This window comes from Balaenoptera physalus, assembly GCF_965194825.1.
Source record: "Balaenoptera physalus genome assembly, chromosome: 1".
NCBI lineage: Eukaryota > Metazoa > Chordata > Mammalia > Artiodactyla > Balaenopteridae > Balaenoptera > Balaenoptera physalus.
This window is the reverse complement of record NC_138882.1, coordinates 140,540,015-140,556,410: the sequence shown is the minus strand read 5'-3', so window position 1 is coordinate 140,556,410 and position 16,396 is coordinate 140,540,015. Positions and strand designations below refer to the sequence as shown.

The following is a 16,396-nucleotide window of genomic DNA, read 5'->3' as shown; positions in this document are numbered from 1 at the left end:
GTTGGCTAACTGGGAATTTATAATCCACGGAAGCTGCCTTCCCACCATGGAGCCACTGCAAGCTCCAAGGCTATCATGAGGGAAGAAAGCACCTTCCAGATTTGAACTAGTAGTGCGAGTATTCTAGGAGCCCCTGAAGGTTCTTACGTGTTCATTCACTAGCTGCGAGTACCGGGTCCCTACAGTGAGCCAAGTGACTCAAATCCTCACTACCCTGCAAGGCAGGGTTTTTCTTTTGTTTTTTTTCAGCTCATATTTTCTGACTGCTTTCTCTGTGCCAGGCACTGTCCTAAAGAGCTTTATACGCATTAGCTCCTTTGTCCTTATGACAATCCTATGAGATATACTTATCCCCTTTTATAGATCAGAAAAACAGATTCAGAGCCATTAAACCATTTGCCCGCAGTCAGGCTTAGGATTCATGCTGCATTCAGGGCTGGCTCCAGTCTCTTACCTCCACAGACAGCATGCCTGGCCCTAGTGGGGGTACAAATCTGGGAGCCAAAAACTGGTTCCGATACAGACTCCCTTGTTATCATATCCTGGTACTCCCTTTTTCAGAGTCTCCTCTCTTTCATTCTGTTATCCTGACTCCACCCTGTTACCTGGGTAAAATCAGGTTCAAACAGGCAACTCAGGACTGCCCTGATGGAGAAAAGACATCAAGAAAGGGTCACTTGAATGGTGCCCGCAGGGAAGGGTCTGGGCAATAGAGCCATCGAGGAAATCAGGAGGATGGGAACAGGGACCATTTATGGGCTGATTATTTGCATGGCCACTTCAGGAAACATGGCACTAGGGTCAACTGTGTGAGCGGGGAAAGCTGTTAAACCTCCATGAAATCTGTTTCCTCACTAGAAAAATGGGGGACACAGTCATGCCCCTTGTTGGGCTGCTGTGAGGGATAAACGAGATGACGCACGTGAAGGGCTCACTTCAATCCCTGGTGTGAGGTGACTGCCCCACAACCAGCAGCCACTGTGACTGTGACCAGTGTTACATCTGTTAGCACCGCCATCCTTGCTGTACCAGCTGGTTCCTGAAGCCTTGGCAATAATCTACAGCAGTCCTCAGTGTCAGAGCTGGACAGTGTAGAAATCAAGCTCCAAGCTTGACTCCACGAATGAGGACATGAGAGGATCAGTGGCAACTGGTCAGTAGGTCCTGTGGGCCTCTATCTCCTTCTTAACATGGTCACCCTCAGATTTGGAGAACGGCAGTGGGGCTGGGCAATGCACAAGAGATGTGGACTTTCTTGACTGTCACACCCACTCTGAGTGGCCACCTCCTTTTTATTTATTCCAATGAGGAGTTTCTTGGTTGCATTTTCAAGTGTGAAACCCAGGTTGGGGTCTGGCCATCAGAAGCCTGTGCTCAGAAGGGCCGAGGCACTGAGGAACCCAAAATGGCATTCCCTTTAGTTTTCATGATTTCACCACTTCTCTAATTTGCAGGTGAGGGAAGACAGAGGGCTTCTGAGGGCCTATGTGAAAAAGCCACACACACAGGGCTTAGTCTTGCTCTCCCATCCACAGCACCCTTATCCCCAGGGTCAGGAGAACTGACCCTCACCCCGGAGTCTTGGGCTGATGACTGCACCTGTAACTTTGCAGAGTGTTATGTAGGGGAAAGAGTTGGGGTCAGAAGACGTGAGTTCAAATCCCCATGCTTCCTCTAACTACCTAAGTGTTCTTGGATAAGTATAATGGATAACAACATACTCTGGATTGTTCTGAGGATTAAATAACTTAAAACATGAAAGAACCTCAAACAGTGCCTGGCAAATTTAAGAATTACTCACATGATAGTAGCCATCATGATCATCATTATTAGTTACTGCTACTCTTTTTTTTTTCTTTTTCTTTTTGTTTTTTTTTTACTGCTACTTTTACTGTAACTACTAGTGATACTACCATCTGTGTGGTTTTGAGCAAGTCAGTGAACATCTCTGATCCTCAGTTTCCTCATATTTATAATAGCTACAAAGAGCTATTGTGCAGATTTTTTTTAATGCAAATATGCCCATAAACTGCTTGGGACCAGCAGGTGCCCACCAATAGGGTAGCTACTGCTGTAATTATTCACCCGACAGACATTAGTGAGCACCCATTCTGTGCTGGGCACTGCACTTCCCATGAATCATCGTGGTGAGACCCAGATCCCGTCTTAAGAGTTTATAATCAAGTGGAGAGACAAACACTGAACACATTCAGTGCAGAGTTCCAGGAGCCTCAACAAAAGCCGTGAGAAGGGTTCAATTCTGTTCCTGTGCTTCTCCCACCACAGCCACTGGTTTCCAGCTCTGGGCCAGCAGGGGTGGCATCTACACCAGAAACCTCCCCAGCTAATCCCAGCACAGAAATCACATCCCCGTCTCCGAACTGCTGCTACCTTCCCGCTTCCTGTGGCTGCTGTTCTCCATTTCCTAAGCTTCACCCAGAGCCCACTAATCCCTAGGAAAGTGAAAACCGCCTCTAATATCTGGAAGGAGAGATGATGTGAGTAAATGGGGCTGGCGGGCTCTAAGGTTATAGTGCACTCCGAGGTCTCACAGCCAAGTGGCAGGTGTGTTCTTACCTTTGCAGAATATCTTCAAGCACAAAAACAAAGGCTGCAGTTACTCCCCAAGGCTGGCAGGAAACCCTATCTGAGCAACAAGAACACAAAGTCTTTCCTCTTTCACCAAGTTCAGTGACAGTGTCTTACTGGGAGACCAAAAAGTGATTCAAACGTCAAGAACCCAGGCCCCTTTTTGTGCTGGTGTTGCTTCTTCTGCCCACCCCTGTCATAAAGACTCACAGATGCATTCTGTTATAAGACAGTCTCCTCAGAGTATCTTCGACCACACTTGCTAGGGCCTCAGGAGCAACTGTGCTGCCCTTTCCTTGAGGCCTGACTTCTTCTAAGGGAAGGATCCGACATGTGGAGGGCAGTACCTTGTGGCAGAGAAACATCAAAAAACCCCACCAGTATTCAAGGGATCTGACACTGGGGGAAGACCTGACACTCAAACCCCTTTGACCTTGGCCTTCAATGAGGCCCACTTCACTTCTCCACGCCTCAGTTTTCTCTTCTATAAGATGGGACTCTTGATCAGGTGACCCCTACGTGTCCTTCCGGTTCTCACATTCTAAGAGGTGATGAATCCACCTGCAGGACATCAATGACACTGTTGGTGGGGCTTAAAAAAGAGCAGCTAATCACTGGGGAATTCTACCAAACATACAAAGAAGAACTTATACCGATCCTTCTCAAACTCTTCAGAAAGACTGAAGAGGAGGGAACACTCCCGAAGTCATTCTATGAAGCCACCATCACCCTGATACCAAAACCAGACAAAGACACCACCAAAAAAGAAATCACAGGCCATTATCTTTGATGAATATAGATGCAAAAATCCTCAACAAAATATTAGCAAATGTAATCCAGCAACACATAAAAGGATCACACCCCATGATCAAGTTGGACTCATCCCAGGGTGACAAGAATGGTTCAACAAACACAAATCAATCTATGTGATACACCACATCAACAAAAGAAAAGACAAAAACCACATGATCATCTCAACAGATGCAGAAAAAGCATTTGATAAAATTCAATTTCCATTCATGATAAAAACTCTTACCAAAATGCGTACAGAGGGAACATATCTCAGCATAATAAAAGCTACTTATGACAGACCCACAGCCAATATAATACTCAATGGTGAAAATCTGAAAGCCTTCCTGCTAAAATCTGGAACAAGACAAGGATGCCCACTCTCATCACTTCTATTCAACATAGTATTGGAAGTCCTAACCACAGCAATCAGACAAGAAAAAGAAATAAAAGGTATCCAACTTGGAAGGTAAGAGGTAAAACTGTCATTATATGCAGAAAACCTGAAAGACTCCACACAAAAACTACTAGAACTGATAAACAAATTCAGCAAGGTAGCAGTATACAAGATAAACATACAGAAATTGGTTGCACTTCTTTACACTAACAATGAAATATCAGAAAGGGAAAGTTAAAAAACAATCCCTTTTAAAATCACATTAAAAAAATACTTAGGAATAAACCTGACCAAGGAGGTGAAAGATTTACACGCTGAGAACTATAAAATATCGATAAAGGAAACTGAAGATGATTCAAAAAAACGGAAAGATATCCCATGCTCTTGGATTGGAAGAATTAATATTGCTAAAATGGCCATACTACCCAAAACAATCTACAGATTTAATGCAATCCCTATCAAATTACCCATGACATTTTTCACAGAACTAGGACAAATAATCCTAAAATTTATATGGAACCACAAAAGACCCAGAATTGCCAAAGCAATCCTGAGGAAAAAGAAGAAGGTGGAGGCATAACCCTCTCATACTTCAGACAATACTACAAAGCTACAGTAATCAAAACAGCACAGTACTGGCACAAAAACAGACATATGGATCAATGGAACAGAATAAACAACCCAGATGTAAACCCAGACACCTATGGACAATTAATCTCTGACAAAGGAGGCAAGAATATACAATGGGGAAAAGACAGTCTGTCTCTTCAGCAAAGTGGTGTTGGGAAAGCTGGACAGCCACATATAAATCAATGAAGTTAAAACACTCCCTCACACCATACATAAAAATAAACTCAAAATGGCTTAAAGACTTAAATATAAGACACGACACCATAAAACTCCTAGAAGAGAACGCAGGCAAAACATTCTCTGACATAAATCATACCAATGTTTTCTTAGGTCAGTCAACCAAGGCAATAGAAATAAAAACGAAAATAAACAAATAGGACCTAATCAAACCTGTATGCTTTTGTACAGCAAAGGAAACCATAAACAAAATGAAAAGACAACCTACAGACTGGGAGAAAATATTTGCAAATGATGCAACCAACAAGGGCTTAATTTCCAAAATATATATAAACAGCTCTTACCACTCAGTAACAACAACAAAAAATCCAATCAAAAAATAGGCAGAAGACCGAAATAGACATTTCTTCAAAGAAGACACACAGGTGGCCAATAGGCACATGAAGAGATGCTCAACATCGTTAATTATTAGAGAAATGCAAATCAAACTACAATGAGGTATCACCTCACACCAGTCAGAATGGCTATCATCAAAAAGTAATAATACAAATAATAAATGCTGGAGAAAGTGTGAAAAAAAGGGAACCCTCCTACACTGTTGGTGGGAATGTAAATGTTGCAGCCACTATGGAAAACAGTATGAAGATTCCTTAAAAATCTAAAAACAGAGTTATCATATGATCCAGCAATCCCACTCCTGGCACATATCCGGAGAGAACTCTAATTTGAAAAGATACATGCACCCCCAATGTTCATAGCAGCACTATTTACAGTAGCCAAGAAATGGAAGCAACCTAAATGTCCATTGACAGGGGAATAGATAAAGAAGATGTGATATATACACACACACAATACATACACACACATACACAATGGAATACTACTCAGCCATAAACAAAGAAATAATGCCATTTGTAGCAATGTGGATGAACTTAGAGATCATCATACTAAGTGAAGTCAGACAGAGAAAGAGAAAAATCATATGATACCACTTATATACGGAATCTAAAAAAATGATACAAATGAACTTATTTACAAAACAGAAACAGACTCATAGACGTAGAAAACAAACTTATGGTTACCAAAAAGGAAAAGGAGTGCAGGGAGGGATAAATTAAAAGTTTGGGATTAGCAAATACAAACTACTACATACAAAATAGATAAACAACAAGGTCCTACTGTATATCACAGGGAACTATACTCAATATCTTGTAATAAACTATAATGGAAAAGAATCTGAAAATATATATATGTATGTGTGTGTATATATATATATATATATATATGAGAATAACTTTGCTGTACACCAGAAGCTAACACAACACCGTAAATCAACTATACTTCAATTTAAAAAAAAAAAAAAAAAAAAGAGCAGCCAAGTTCCTCACCTCTCCTATCCAATCTACTCTGTGATCCACCCATATGGCTCCCCACTGCCTGCACGATAAAGTCCCAGGTCCTTGGCATGGCATCCAAGGCCTCCCATGATCCCAAATCTCTGCCCTCTCAGTCTCCCCTCTCCCTTCTTTCTGACTTCACTGAACACATCAGTCCTCTAGAACCTTTCTGCAGCCCCTGCTTTGGCCTGCTGCTTTGCCCTGCACATGCGTGCTGGGAATGCCCTTATCTAACTGGCAACCTCCTGTTCACTGTCCAACACTTGGCTCAAGATCCACCTCCTCTGTGTAACCTTCCACGCTATGTGACTCAGGGATCTTGACCATCTCCTTCTCTGCAACCCCAGGGTCTAATACGTGTGTGTGTGTGTATGTTGATTTAAACACCCATCACATGCTACAGTGGCCTCATTTACCTGTAACATTTTCTGTATCAGGCTGGAAACCCTTGGGGCGCAGGGACTGAGTCTCATGCAATTCTGACTCTATGCATCTAACATAGTTCTTGGCCCACAGAAGATGTGCCAGGATCATCTCTCAGAAAGATAAACCACTGACAGGGGAACTTAAGACATTTTATCAAAAGGAAGAAAGAAGTAAATTTCTGCTTACTAATCCTAAACATGCCTCTTTCGGCAGCTTAATTGAGATACTGAGAAAAGGTGTATGTCTTTTCCAGAGAAAATGCTGACACCTGAGGAGTGGGATGTGAGTCAGAGACAGACTTGTAACAAAACTTAATGAAAAACACCTAGAAACTATGCGGGAAAGACCACTTTCTTCAAAGCACCCAGCATCTTCTGTTTGATCTGGGTCTCAGAGCATCACGAGGGGATGCAGCCTGGCTCTGGCTTGAAGAGACTTACCTCGGGGCTTGGGCTGGCAGCAGCGCTTCAGCACAAAGCTGATGTTGTCCGTGCGCAGGATCTGCTTCTTCAGGTGGCTCATGAGGTCTCCAAGGCTGGGGAAGCTGCGGTCCGAGCCATGCAGGCTGTAGCGGCCCTTCTGCACCTCAATTTGAAAGTTCTTGAACTGCTTCTGGACACCCAGCAACTGCCATTCAAGAAAATAATCAGAAAGGATTTGTTTTAAAAAGGGCTCAAGCAAATCTCTCATGGGTATGTATGATGTTAACAACAGGAGAAGCTGGGTAGAGGGCATACAGAAACTCTGTACTATCTCTGTAATGTTTCTGTAAAACTAAAATTATTCACTAATAAAAAAGCTTATTATAAGTAAATGAAATAATAACTAATAAAGGAGATCCAGGAGAAGGCACTGATAAAAGGGAGTTAACACCAAGGAGACAACCTAACAGCAGTGATTTCTACAAGAGAATCACTTCATTTTGGCACTTAAGATGAACTTCATGAAAACACCAACCTCATAGAACTGTTGCTAAGATTATATGGCAGGGCGCGTATAAAAAAGTTAGTAAGCACTTTTATAAAGGTTAGCACATATTATGCATGAAATAATAAGTACTATAGCAAAATTTATCCAGGAACTCCCTCAAACTGAGCTCTTCCAAGAACCTCCTGGGAGGTGGCAGACAGCTGTCTGGTCTGGCTTCCGAGTTGTATGGTGCCCCATAGAGGAAGTATAAGCAGAAGTTTTCCTTCATGACAACTTCTGTACAAAGGGAACTATTTTAGTGGTTAAGAATGAGGTCCAGAAAGATCTACTTACGCTGTAAACTAAGACAAGATATTTAAAATCTTAATGCCTCAGTTTCTTCATCTGTTCAATGGGGATAATACAACCTCATCTCACGGGGCTAGTGTAAGGCTTAAATGAGAATATACAGGAGAAGACTTTAGCACAGTGTCTGGTGAGCTAAAATAAATAGTAGGAGTAATCCTATCTATGGTTCCTGTTTTCCCCAGGTAATCTGACACCAGGTAGACTACGTTACTGAATCACTGACATTCTCGGTACAGCACAGGTCAATTCCACCTCAAAAGGTGGCTGGGCCGTCTCATGCTCACATCTGTGATAAAAATATTAAATTTCCTCCAAAGACTGATGGAATGCAGAAGAAAGGGATCCTGTCAAGGCAACAGGCCTGCCAAGTGCTGAGCCACTGCACCCGTATCAGCCACGAGGCTGAGCTGTACAGGAGCACCCCAGGCGAGCAGTGGCCCCTACAGACTTCACCCATGACTCTTGGCAGCACTGGGCTCTTCTGCCATTTCCTCTTCCACTCTTGACTGAGTCCAGCCCCAGGGATTCTCTAGTACTCTTCCTTCCGGTATCTGAGGTCTGCAATATGCTAACGTGCTGACTCTCATCTTGCAGCCCCTCCCCTGCCCCAATTCTCCCAGTTCATGGTGAACCCACGCAACACTACTGTATTTATTTGGACTAATTCTGTAAAACTCTGTCTTTTAAAATAGTCCAGGACTTCCCTGGTAGCCCAGTGGTTAGGAACCCACCTGCCAATGCAGGTGACACAGGTTCGATCCCTGGTCTGGGAGGATCCCACATGCCGCAGATCAACTAGACCCGTGTGCCACAACTACTGAGCCTGCGCTCTAGAGCCCGTGAGCCACAACTACTGAGTCCGCATGCCACAACTACTGAAGCCCACACGCCTAGAGCCCGTGCTCCACAACAAGAGAAGCCACCGCAACGAGAAGCCCGTGCACCACAGCAAAGAGCAGCCCCCGCTCACCACAACTGGAGAGGGTCCGCAAGCAGCAGCGAAGACGCAATGCAGCCAAAATAAATAAATAAATAAATAGATTAATTTTAAAAAAAACAGCCCATTTCTTGTGTTTTAAAAAATTACATGAATAACAAAGCACTGTGGTCTAGTGAGGTCAAGTTAGCAATTTGGCTTCAGGATTTCTCTCACATCATTCCCAGCTTCCAACCACACCTGAGTCACTAACAGACATCTTGTCAAAACACATGTCAGTAATTTGTCTGTTAAAATGTCCGCAGCTACCATCGGGGGACTACTGTATTAGGCCACGTTGCCAACAGGCCTCATTGGTGCTACTTTGTACCAGTGAATGCCCAGACACAGCTCTGGGTCTGGGATGGTCTTGGCACCGAGTGTAAAAATAAACCACTCTAAACCACCGAGTGTTTCGTGTGAGCTGGTTTTCTGGTCATGTTCCACCTTGACCCTGCCATGGGTCCCTTGCAGGAAGGAAGAAAGGGCCATAAGGACGAAAGGGTAGGGGGTCTGGCTGCCTGGGAAGGGGCTCCTTTTGAGGCGCAGGCTGTCCCTGTCAGAACTGCTGGGGATTTTCTCAGAGCCCCAGGCTTTTCTACCCCCATCCCCCAAGGGTGGTCCTCCTGGATGAGAGGCTGCACTGACACCCTGTGGCCACATGGGCTGGCCCCAGCCAGTGGTCTTGACTGACCTCAGACTTTTCAAAGCAAGTGACGGTCATGAGGATGTTGTCGAAGTCGGTGCAGCTCCACCGCAGCACGTACATTCCCTCCTCGCTTCCTTCTTGCCGCAACTTATTGATGGCATATTCTGTGCTACAGGGAGAGAGGCAAAGAGAGAAAGCTCACCCCAAACAGAAGCACTCTAAACCCCATGGGATGTCCACTTCCTTGCGCTGCCTCAAGTCTGATGGCCGCTCACAGTACCTGTCCTGGGTCCTAGCGTCCTCTCCGATATGAGACATGAGGCAGGCGGAGATGCTGAGGAGCCTCAAAACAGATCAGGTCTCCAAAGTCGAGAAGGGGGCTCAGCCTGCTATCCCGGGCACTGAGCCAGCTTGTCCCCGACTTCCCCACACACGCCGCTTCCACTCTAGCCAGAAGAGCCCCCCACAAGGCTGAGGATGCAGAGCTGCCCGTGATGCAGCGCTGCCCGTGATGCAGCGCTAGGGGTCTCTCCCCGCGACCCCAAGCAGCACAGCTAGAACAGGAGCCTCAGGACAGCATGGACTTGGAGCTGTTCTGTTTATTGCTGCATCCCCAATAAGCAGAGCACGCCTGGCTCACAGTTCTCAATAAAGAAGTGAATAACTGAGTAATCAACACTGAATAAAGAAATCAAGGAGGATCAGAAAGCTGTGAGGAGAGCGCATGCCTGTCCTACACTCCCGTGTCCCCAGGACTAACAAGTCCAGCACACAGAGGGCAATGAGCAAACAGCTGCTAAATAAACCCACATATGACGTTACTACACCCAGTGAGTTCTGCTCACTGAGTGTTGGTAAAAGAGGGCTGTGTGGTCAGCATGTGTTAGAGAAAGGCGGAGACCAATGGCTCCCTGGTCGCTGGGCGGTGAGGGTAGGCAGACAAGAAACAAACGGACATGTACATAAACTTAATATGTGAGGAGGTAATCAACGCCGCTGAAGACAAACAGAGCAGAGTGAAGGGGTCAGGGAGTGTGGGGAGCAGAGGGGAAGAGGTGTCATTGTTTTACATAAGGTGCTCGGGGAGGACTTCACCAATTAGGTGATACCTGAGTGACACCTGAAGGAAGCGGTGACTGCTGAGATTCTGGAGGGAGGGTTTTCCAGACCAAGGGGAAAAGCAAGTGCCAAGGCCCTGAAGCCTACCTAAAGCTGGCATATTTGAGGGACATGCTTTATTATAAAGCTCAACCCTTGCTCTGCAGTCTTGGTGTGTCTGTCTCCCCGTGAGTCTGTGAGCCTCTTCAGGCCAGGGACCACCACTGACAAACTGCCTGTCCACAAGGCAACTGGGATCGGGAAGAAGGTGGGAACCGCTTCACGTGAAAGGTGGCTGATGAGATGCTTCCACAGATATATTTCGGTCTGGAAGAGAGACGCAGAAGAAACACAGCAGCTGTTTTCCTTTGCCTGAAGGATGGTCACACGCAAGAGGAAGCAAACTGAATCCCTGTTGCTTCAAAAGGCGGAACTCAGATGAGCAGACAGAGTTACAGGGAGGCAGACTTCAACTCCCTATGAGGAAGGTACGCATGTCTGTAACTGTCAGAGCTATAAGCTACTCGCTGCCAAGTGAAGCACTAAGTACCCCATCACCGGAGGTGTTTGAGATGCAGGTGGGACGAGATACCCAGCAAAGCCCCTCCCGGCTCTAAGGCTTGGTCACCTTCACTGGGCCTTCTGGCACTGGAGGACACGCTGACTCGGGATTCTGTTACTTCCTACACCGTCTGCTGTTGAGACCTGTGCCCTGTCTTTCTTGAATCGCCCAGAGCGTTTGGCACAGTAAGGGGCTAGGAAGTGTAGCACTTCTTGGTCAGCTGTGGAGAGGTGAGGGGTTCAACTATGAGGACACCCAAGGAAGGGAGAAGAGGTGAGGGGCTGCTGCAAGGAGCAAGGTAAGAAATGACAGGAAGGCCTGACCAGGACAGCAGGGATGGAAAAGGGTACCAAGTAAGTATTAAGTGTCAACACCTGATGACGCCCATGCCTGAGAAGGACACGCTTCCCATCACTAACACGTGGGTTCTTTTCACACCAAAGGCAACTGAAAATGTTTTCGAACCAACCAGATTGGACCGTGACAGCCATTCTGTATGTTGTGAACGATCAACGGGGGAGCCACGTCGGTGCAGAGGTAATGATGGGCATCTGCTGTGAGCCGGAAGTAGCCGTCCACGAGGGACACAAAGGACAAGGCCTCCTCATGGGAAGAGAGCTTCAGTTCCTGGCGAGAGAGTAGAAATGCCCATGGTTACAACACGTGCCTACCATCTTAAGCAGCTGACTCTCTGGGGAGGTACACAGTGAGAAGATATTTAACACAATGAAGAACGCACGACCCCAAAGGGAAGCTCTTTTTGTCGATAGTAACTGCACCCCTTGCAGTTACATATAACTCTGTTCACCACACTCTTTCATCTCTTTCCTCAAAACTTTTATCAGATTGAGGAACAGTGGTTGGGGGGGGGGGCACGCAGGCAACTGTGGCAGGCAGGAGACTGAGGAGAAGCTGCCACCCGGTCCAGATGGAAGAGGAGGCCTGAATCAAGGTGGCAGAGGTATAAAAGTAGAGGTGGGGGGAGCATAGTGTACAGATGGCACCCTGGTCCTGGCACTACACATTATTCCTAGTTATAGAAAAAGAAACAGAGGCACAGGTGTTTCATCTCATCCAGAGTTGGTCTAGAAGGTGAAACTCCTGGATTTTAGTCCAGGAATGGTCCCAGACACAATGATGAGGTTTCTAGATTAAATCCAGGAACCTCTGAGGGTCTGGAGGAGGCAGAGAGTCTTACTCAAAGTGGGAGAGGCAAAGGCAAAAGAGAAGATGAGGAGGGAGGGAGTTTCCACAAAAGGAAGAAAAACGTTTGGAGGTGAAGACAGGTGGGGTTTTGTCTTGATCTTATAACCCTGAGCAGAGATGACCATGTGAGAGGAGCTGTGGGGTCAACCAGGAACATCTGATGAAGGAAGGTTTGTAAAGCCATGACTGCGAGCTTTGTCTCACAAAAATATTAACAAACACCTGAGCCTTCAGAGAAGGGTAAAATGACACTTGAGTATACGACTCTTTCCTTAGCACTGGAGAAAGAAGAGGCTGGTGGCAGAGAAAAGCAGACAGAGGCAAGAAGACCAGTGAAGGGGGGAGGGGTGCATATATGCAACCAGACAGAATGGAGGTAAGGGGCTTATAATGAGAGTTAGCTACGATGCCAAAGGAAGGGTGCTCTGGGGTTGTGAGCCAAGGAGGCCAAGAGAGGGCAGGGAGGGCTACCATAGGGATGGCGATTCAGGAAGGAGGCTCTGTGCTAAGTGTGCTTCCTTTCGGGTGTGACCTGGCATCTCCCTGCAGAGCCCCAAAGAGCAAATTCAAGATGGTATGGCTTGGGCAGCCCTTCACCCAGTCACATACAAACGAAAGTACGTAAGCACTTAAGTTCTCTGAAAGCGGAAGTCTGAATAGAAAGGGGAGATGTCAAGAAGATGCAGAGAGAAGAGATAAATCAAGATATGATCTGATAACATGGCAGCACCATGCCCTCCTGAAAGACCAGCAACCAAAGTACTGCTTGGAAATGCCATGGCTGGGAAGGGATGGAGGAGTGAGATAAATAAGAAAAAGCATCGCATAGTGTTAACCCACAGGTTCAGGAGCCAGCTTATCTGGGTTCAAATCTCCGTATCTCTACTTGCTATTACATTTAAGCATATATAATCATCATTTTTATTCATCAAAAATTGTCAAATATTGGCAATTTCAAATAACTTAATGTAATAGCTGTATGACCTTGGACAAGTTACTTAACTTCTTTGTGCCTCAGTTTCCTCCTCTGTAAAATGGGGATAACAATATACCCACCTCATAGGGTCGATATGAAAATGAAAAGAGTTGGTATTCATAAAGCCTTGCTTAAGATAGGAAATACCTGGCACACAGCAGGGCTAGTATTTTGTAAAGGAAAACAAGGTAATGAGGAGATCAGGTATCGATTTCTTCTTGCCTTCCCCCTGCTCTCTGCACAGCACTGTAGTTGGGCACAGAGCTGCCAGCCCCTGTGGCCAGGGTGAGCCCTGACTTAGACGACAGGTGCACCATCTGGGTGCCAGACTTGACTCTGTCAGCCAGGACAGATGGGGCAGGCTCACAAAGCTTGCATCCGCTGGCTGCAGTTCCTCCTCCTCTGCCACGCGTCTCCAGGGTTTGGCCATGTTGGACAGCCAGACCACAAATGGGTCAACCTCTCCCTCACTACAGAGTCCCTGGGGAAGAGAACATCGTGGAAACCAAAGCAGTGCAGGCTGGAGCTGCCCCTGTGCAAGCTTCTACACCTCTCCCTAAGTCTCAGATTCCCCCCTGGAAGTGGAGCCAAAATCCTGATATCTTAAGGTCTTTGTAAGGACTAAATAAGATACTGCAGACACATCATATAACATGACTTAAGATCTATAATATGCTGAATAAATAGCATTTATTTTTATTTTCTCCCTCCCACCATTTTCCATCTCTCCACTAACATCTATCTGGGCTCTTCTTCTACTTCCTTCACATTTTTACTACAGTTTTCTAACGAAATCAATGTAACTTTATTGTTTAAAAAAATGGGGAGGATGGGGAGAATTAAAAATTAAAATCATTCATAATCCCATCATAAACAAATAGTTGTTAATATTTGATTATTTTTCTAAGAGCATGTGTATGTATGTGCATAATTTTTTTTTAACAAAATTGGTTCCATTCTACCAATAGTTTTATATTCTGCTTTCTTCCATTTATGAAGCATTTTTCTGGATTTTTTTTTTAATTCGGCAATTTGTTTACATAATATTCTACTACTCAGATGAGTTGTGTTTTATTCTCTCGTTTTCCTATTATCATATATGCAGGTTAGTTTCAGTATTTTGACACTGTAAATACTGCTGGGATAAACATTCTCATTCATAGACCACTGCCTGCATCTCTCATTGTTTCTAGAAGACAGGTCCTCATTTCCTGTATGGAGGGATATATAGATACTTTCAAGGTTTTTAACACATGTTTACCAAATTGCTTTCCCAAACGGTATATCAAAAAGACTAGTTACTCTAGATGTAAAAGAATGACCATCTGTCCTAAACCACATCACCAGATTCCTTCCCAGTACAGAGTGTTATGATTTTAACAAGGTATTTGAAATTTTTAGGCAAAACTTGGTATTTCCCTAGATGACTACCTTCATTGCATGCAGCACCGTGACTCACCCACCTGTCCTCCCCATGTGCGGTCAGCCGTGACTTCCCCAACACAAACATGTTTATTCTGGCAGGACTCCCACTTCCCCTGCCAAACTGGCCTGCCTGTCTAGATCACGTCCTCAAGTGATACCAAAAAAAGAGGAAGAGAGGTTGAACACCCCTTCCTCTGTCCGAGAGTCACTTGGGTGTGCTTGACACCATGATGAGGACTGTCACTGTGGCCAGAGCCACCGGCTAGACAGTCTGCTCGAGTGCAAAGTGGGGCTTCCCACCGACCTCATTCCAGATGACCCACCCAACTCAGCAGAGAGGCTGTGCAGGAGCCCTTGGGAGAAAATGCTGACACTCACTCAGTGATGTTTATCTTCAAATCCACTAACTTTTGTGAACTAAATATTGATGCTGAAATATCTTTGGGAAGACAGCAAATCCTGAAGCAGATACACATTTGAAGACCAAAGAAAGGCACTAGAATGTACCCGTGTAACTTAAAAACAGACATTGATAATGTCAATGTCAGCAATAGGGACCTTTTGGCTTAAATAAGACGATCATAAGATTTCTCTTTGGGACAGGAACCCTGAAGAGCACATGCTGCGTAACTGTCCTCAGCAAAGTCTCCCCCCCGACACCAGACCCAGGCTGAATCACTTCTGAAGCAAACTTACCATTTTTTTGTTGTCCTGCTTATTAATGCTGACCGCAGACTCCTTGATTACAATGTGAGTGATCTCAGGGAAGTAAGAAAAATTGTTCCACTCTTCCCGGATTTTGTTTTTCTCCTCATCCTTCTTGTGTTTATTTTCCAGTTTTTTCCGTTTCAGTTTATTTTTTTCCTTTTCAACAGGAACAACCTGATAAGATACATAAAAGTGACAGAGTGAAGTCAGCTTTCTCATTTTCTATTGGTATTTCTCATTTTCTCCTGGCAAACCAACAGAAGGCCTGCAGCCGAGGAGGAGAAAGCCAGCGTGCCTGGATTGACAGAGGAACTGGGAGAGTTAGCACCCATGAGCCTATTTGGGTCCCCATGGGCCTATTTGGTCCCATCAGGGATGCCTGGGATCCTACACCTGGAACAGATCTTAATGAACACACTGACTAAGCTCTTTACATAATCTATAGTGTGCAAGCAAACTCAGGAACAGAAATAACGGCTCACTAGACACGCATCTACAATCAGGTCCCCCCATTTGAACACAGGCTTTCTCCTTTTAGAATCTATCACTGATTGTCTTGACTTTACAGCCATATTCAAGTTGGAATTTTCAAGAGAAGGTATGAATCCCATGCTTGGATAACCTAGGGAGTCATACATGTCTGCACAAGCGTACGTATTTTGTGTAGCAGAAGTCTTGGAGACTAGAGATCTGGGATAAGATCCTGCCTCTGCCAGTTACTTCGTTAGGTCATCTCTTTGTGCCTCCATTTCCTCATCCATAATCAGAGATCTTACACCTTCACAAGGTTCTTTGAGCAGTAGGTAAGTTCTTATTAACACAGTACCCACACTACACAGAAAACACTTGATAAGTGTTTGGCATTGTTATTTTAGCATGAGAATAAAATAGGAGTAGAAAGTAAATCTCACCTTTACTTCAACATTATTATTATTTACAATAATAATGATGATGTGACAATAGCAGCTATAATAATTTATTGAACATTTATCATATGCCAAGCTCTGTGCTAAACGACATTCAGTTCTCTCAACACTATGAGGTAATACACTAAGTATCACCATTTTATAGATGAATGATATGTGGCTGATATATGTGAAGTAACCCTCCCAA

At 44.9% G+C, this 16,396-nt stretch overlaps 1 protein-coding gene across 2 annotated transcripts in view; it reads right to left on the bottom strand.

The window, feature by feature from the left end:
* Positions 1–16,396, bottom strand: part of JAK1 (Janus kinase 1) — a 143,425-nt gene that overhangs the window by 17,092 nt on the left and 109,937 nt on the right. For both annotated transcript variants that reach the window (XM_082453359.1, XM_082453360.1), the window contains 4 exons: positions 15,272–15,457; positions 11,438–11,595; positions 9,354–9,477; positions 6,846–7,032 (listed from right to left, as the gene is read on the bottom strand). In XM_082453359.1, the coding sequence (XP_082309485.1) occupies positions 6,846–7,032; positions 9,354–9,477; positions 11,438–11,595; positions 15,272–15,457 (655 nt within the window). The remainder of the gene's footprint in view (positions 1–6,845; positions 7,033–9,353; positions 9,478–11,437; positions 11,596–15,271; positions 15,458–16,396) is intronic.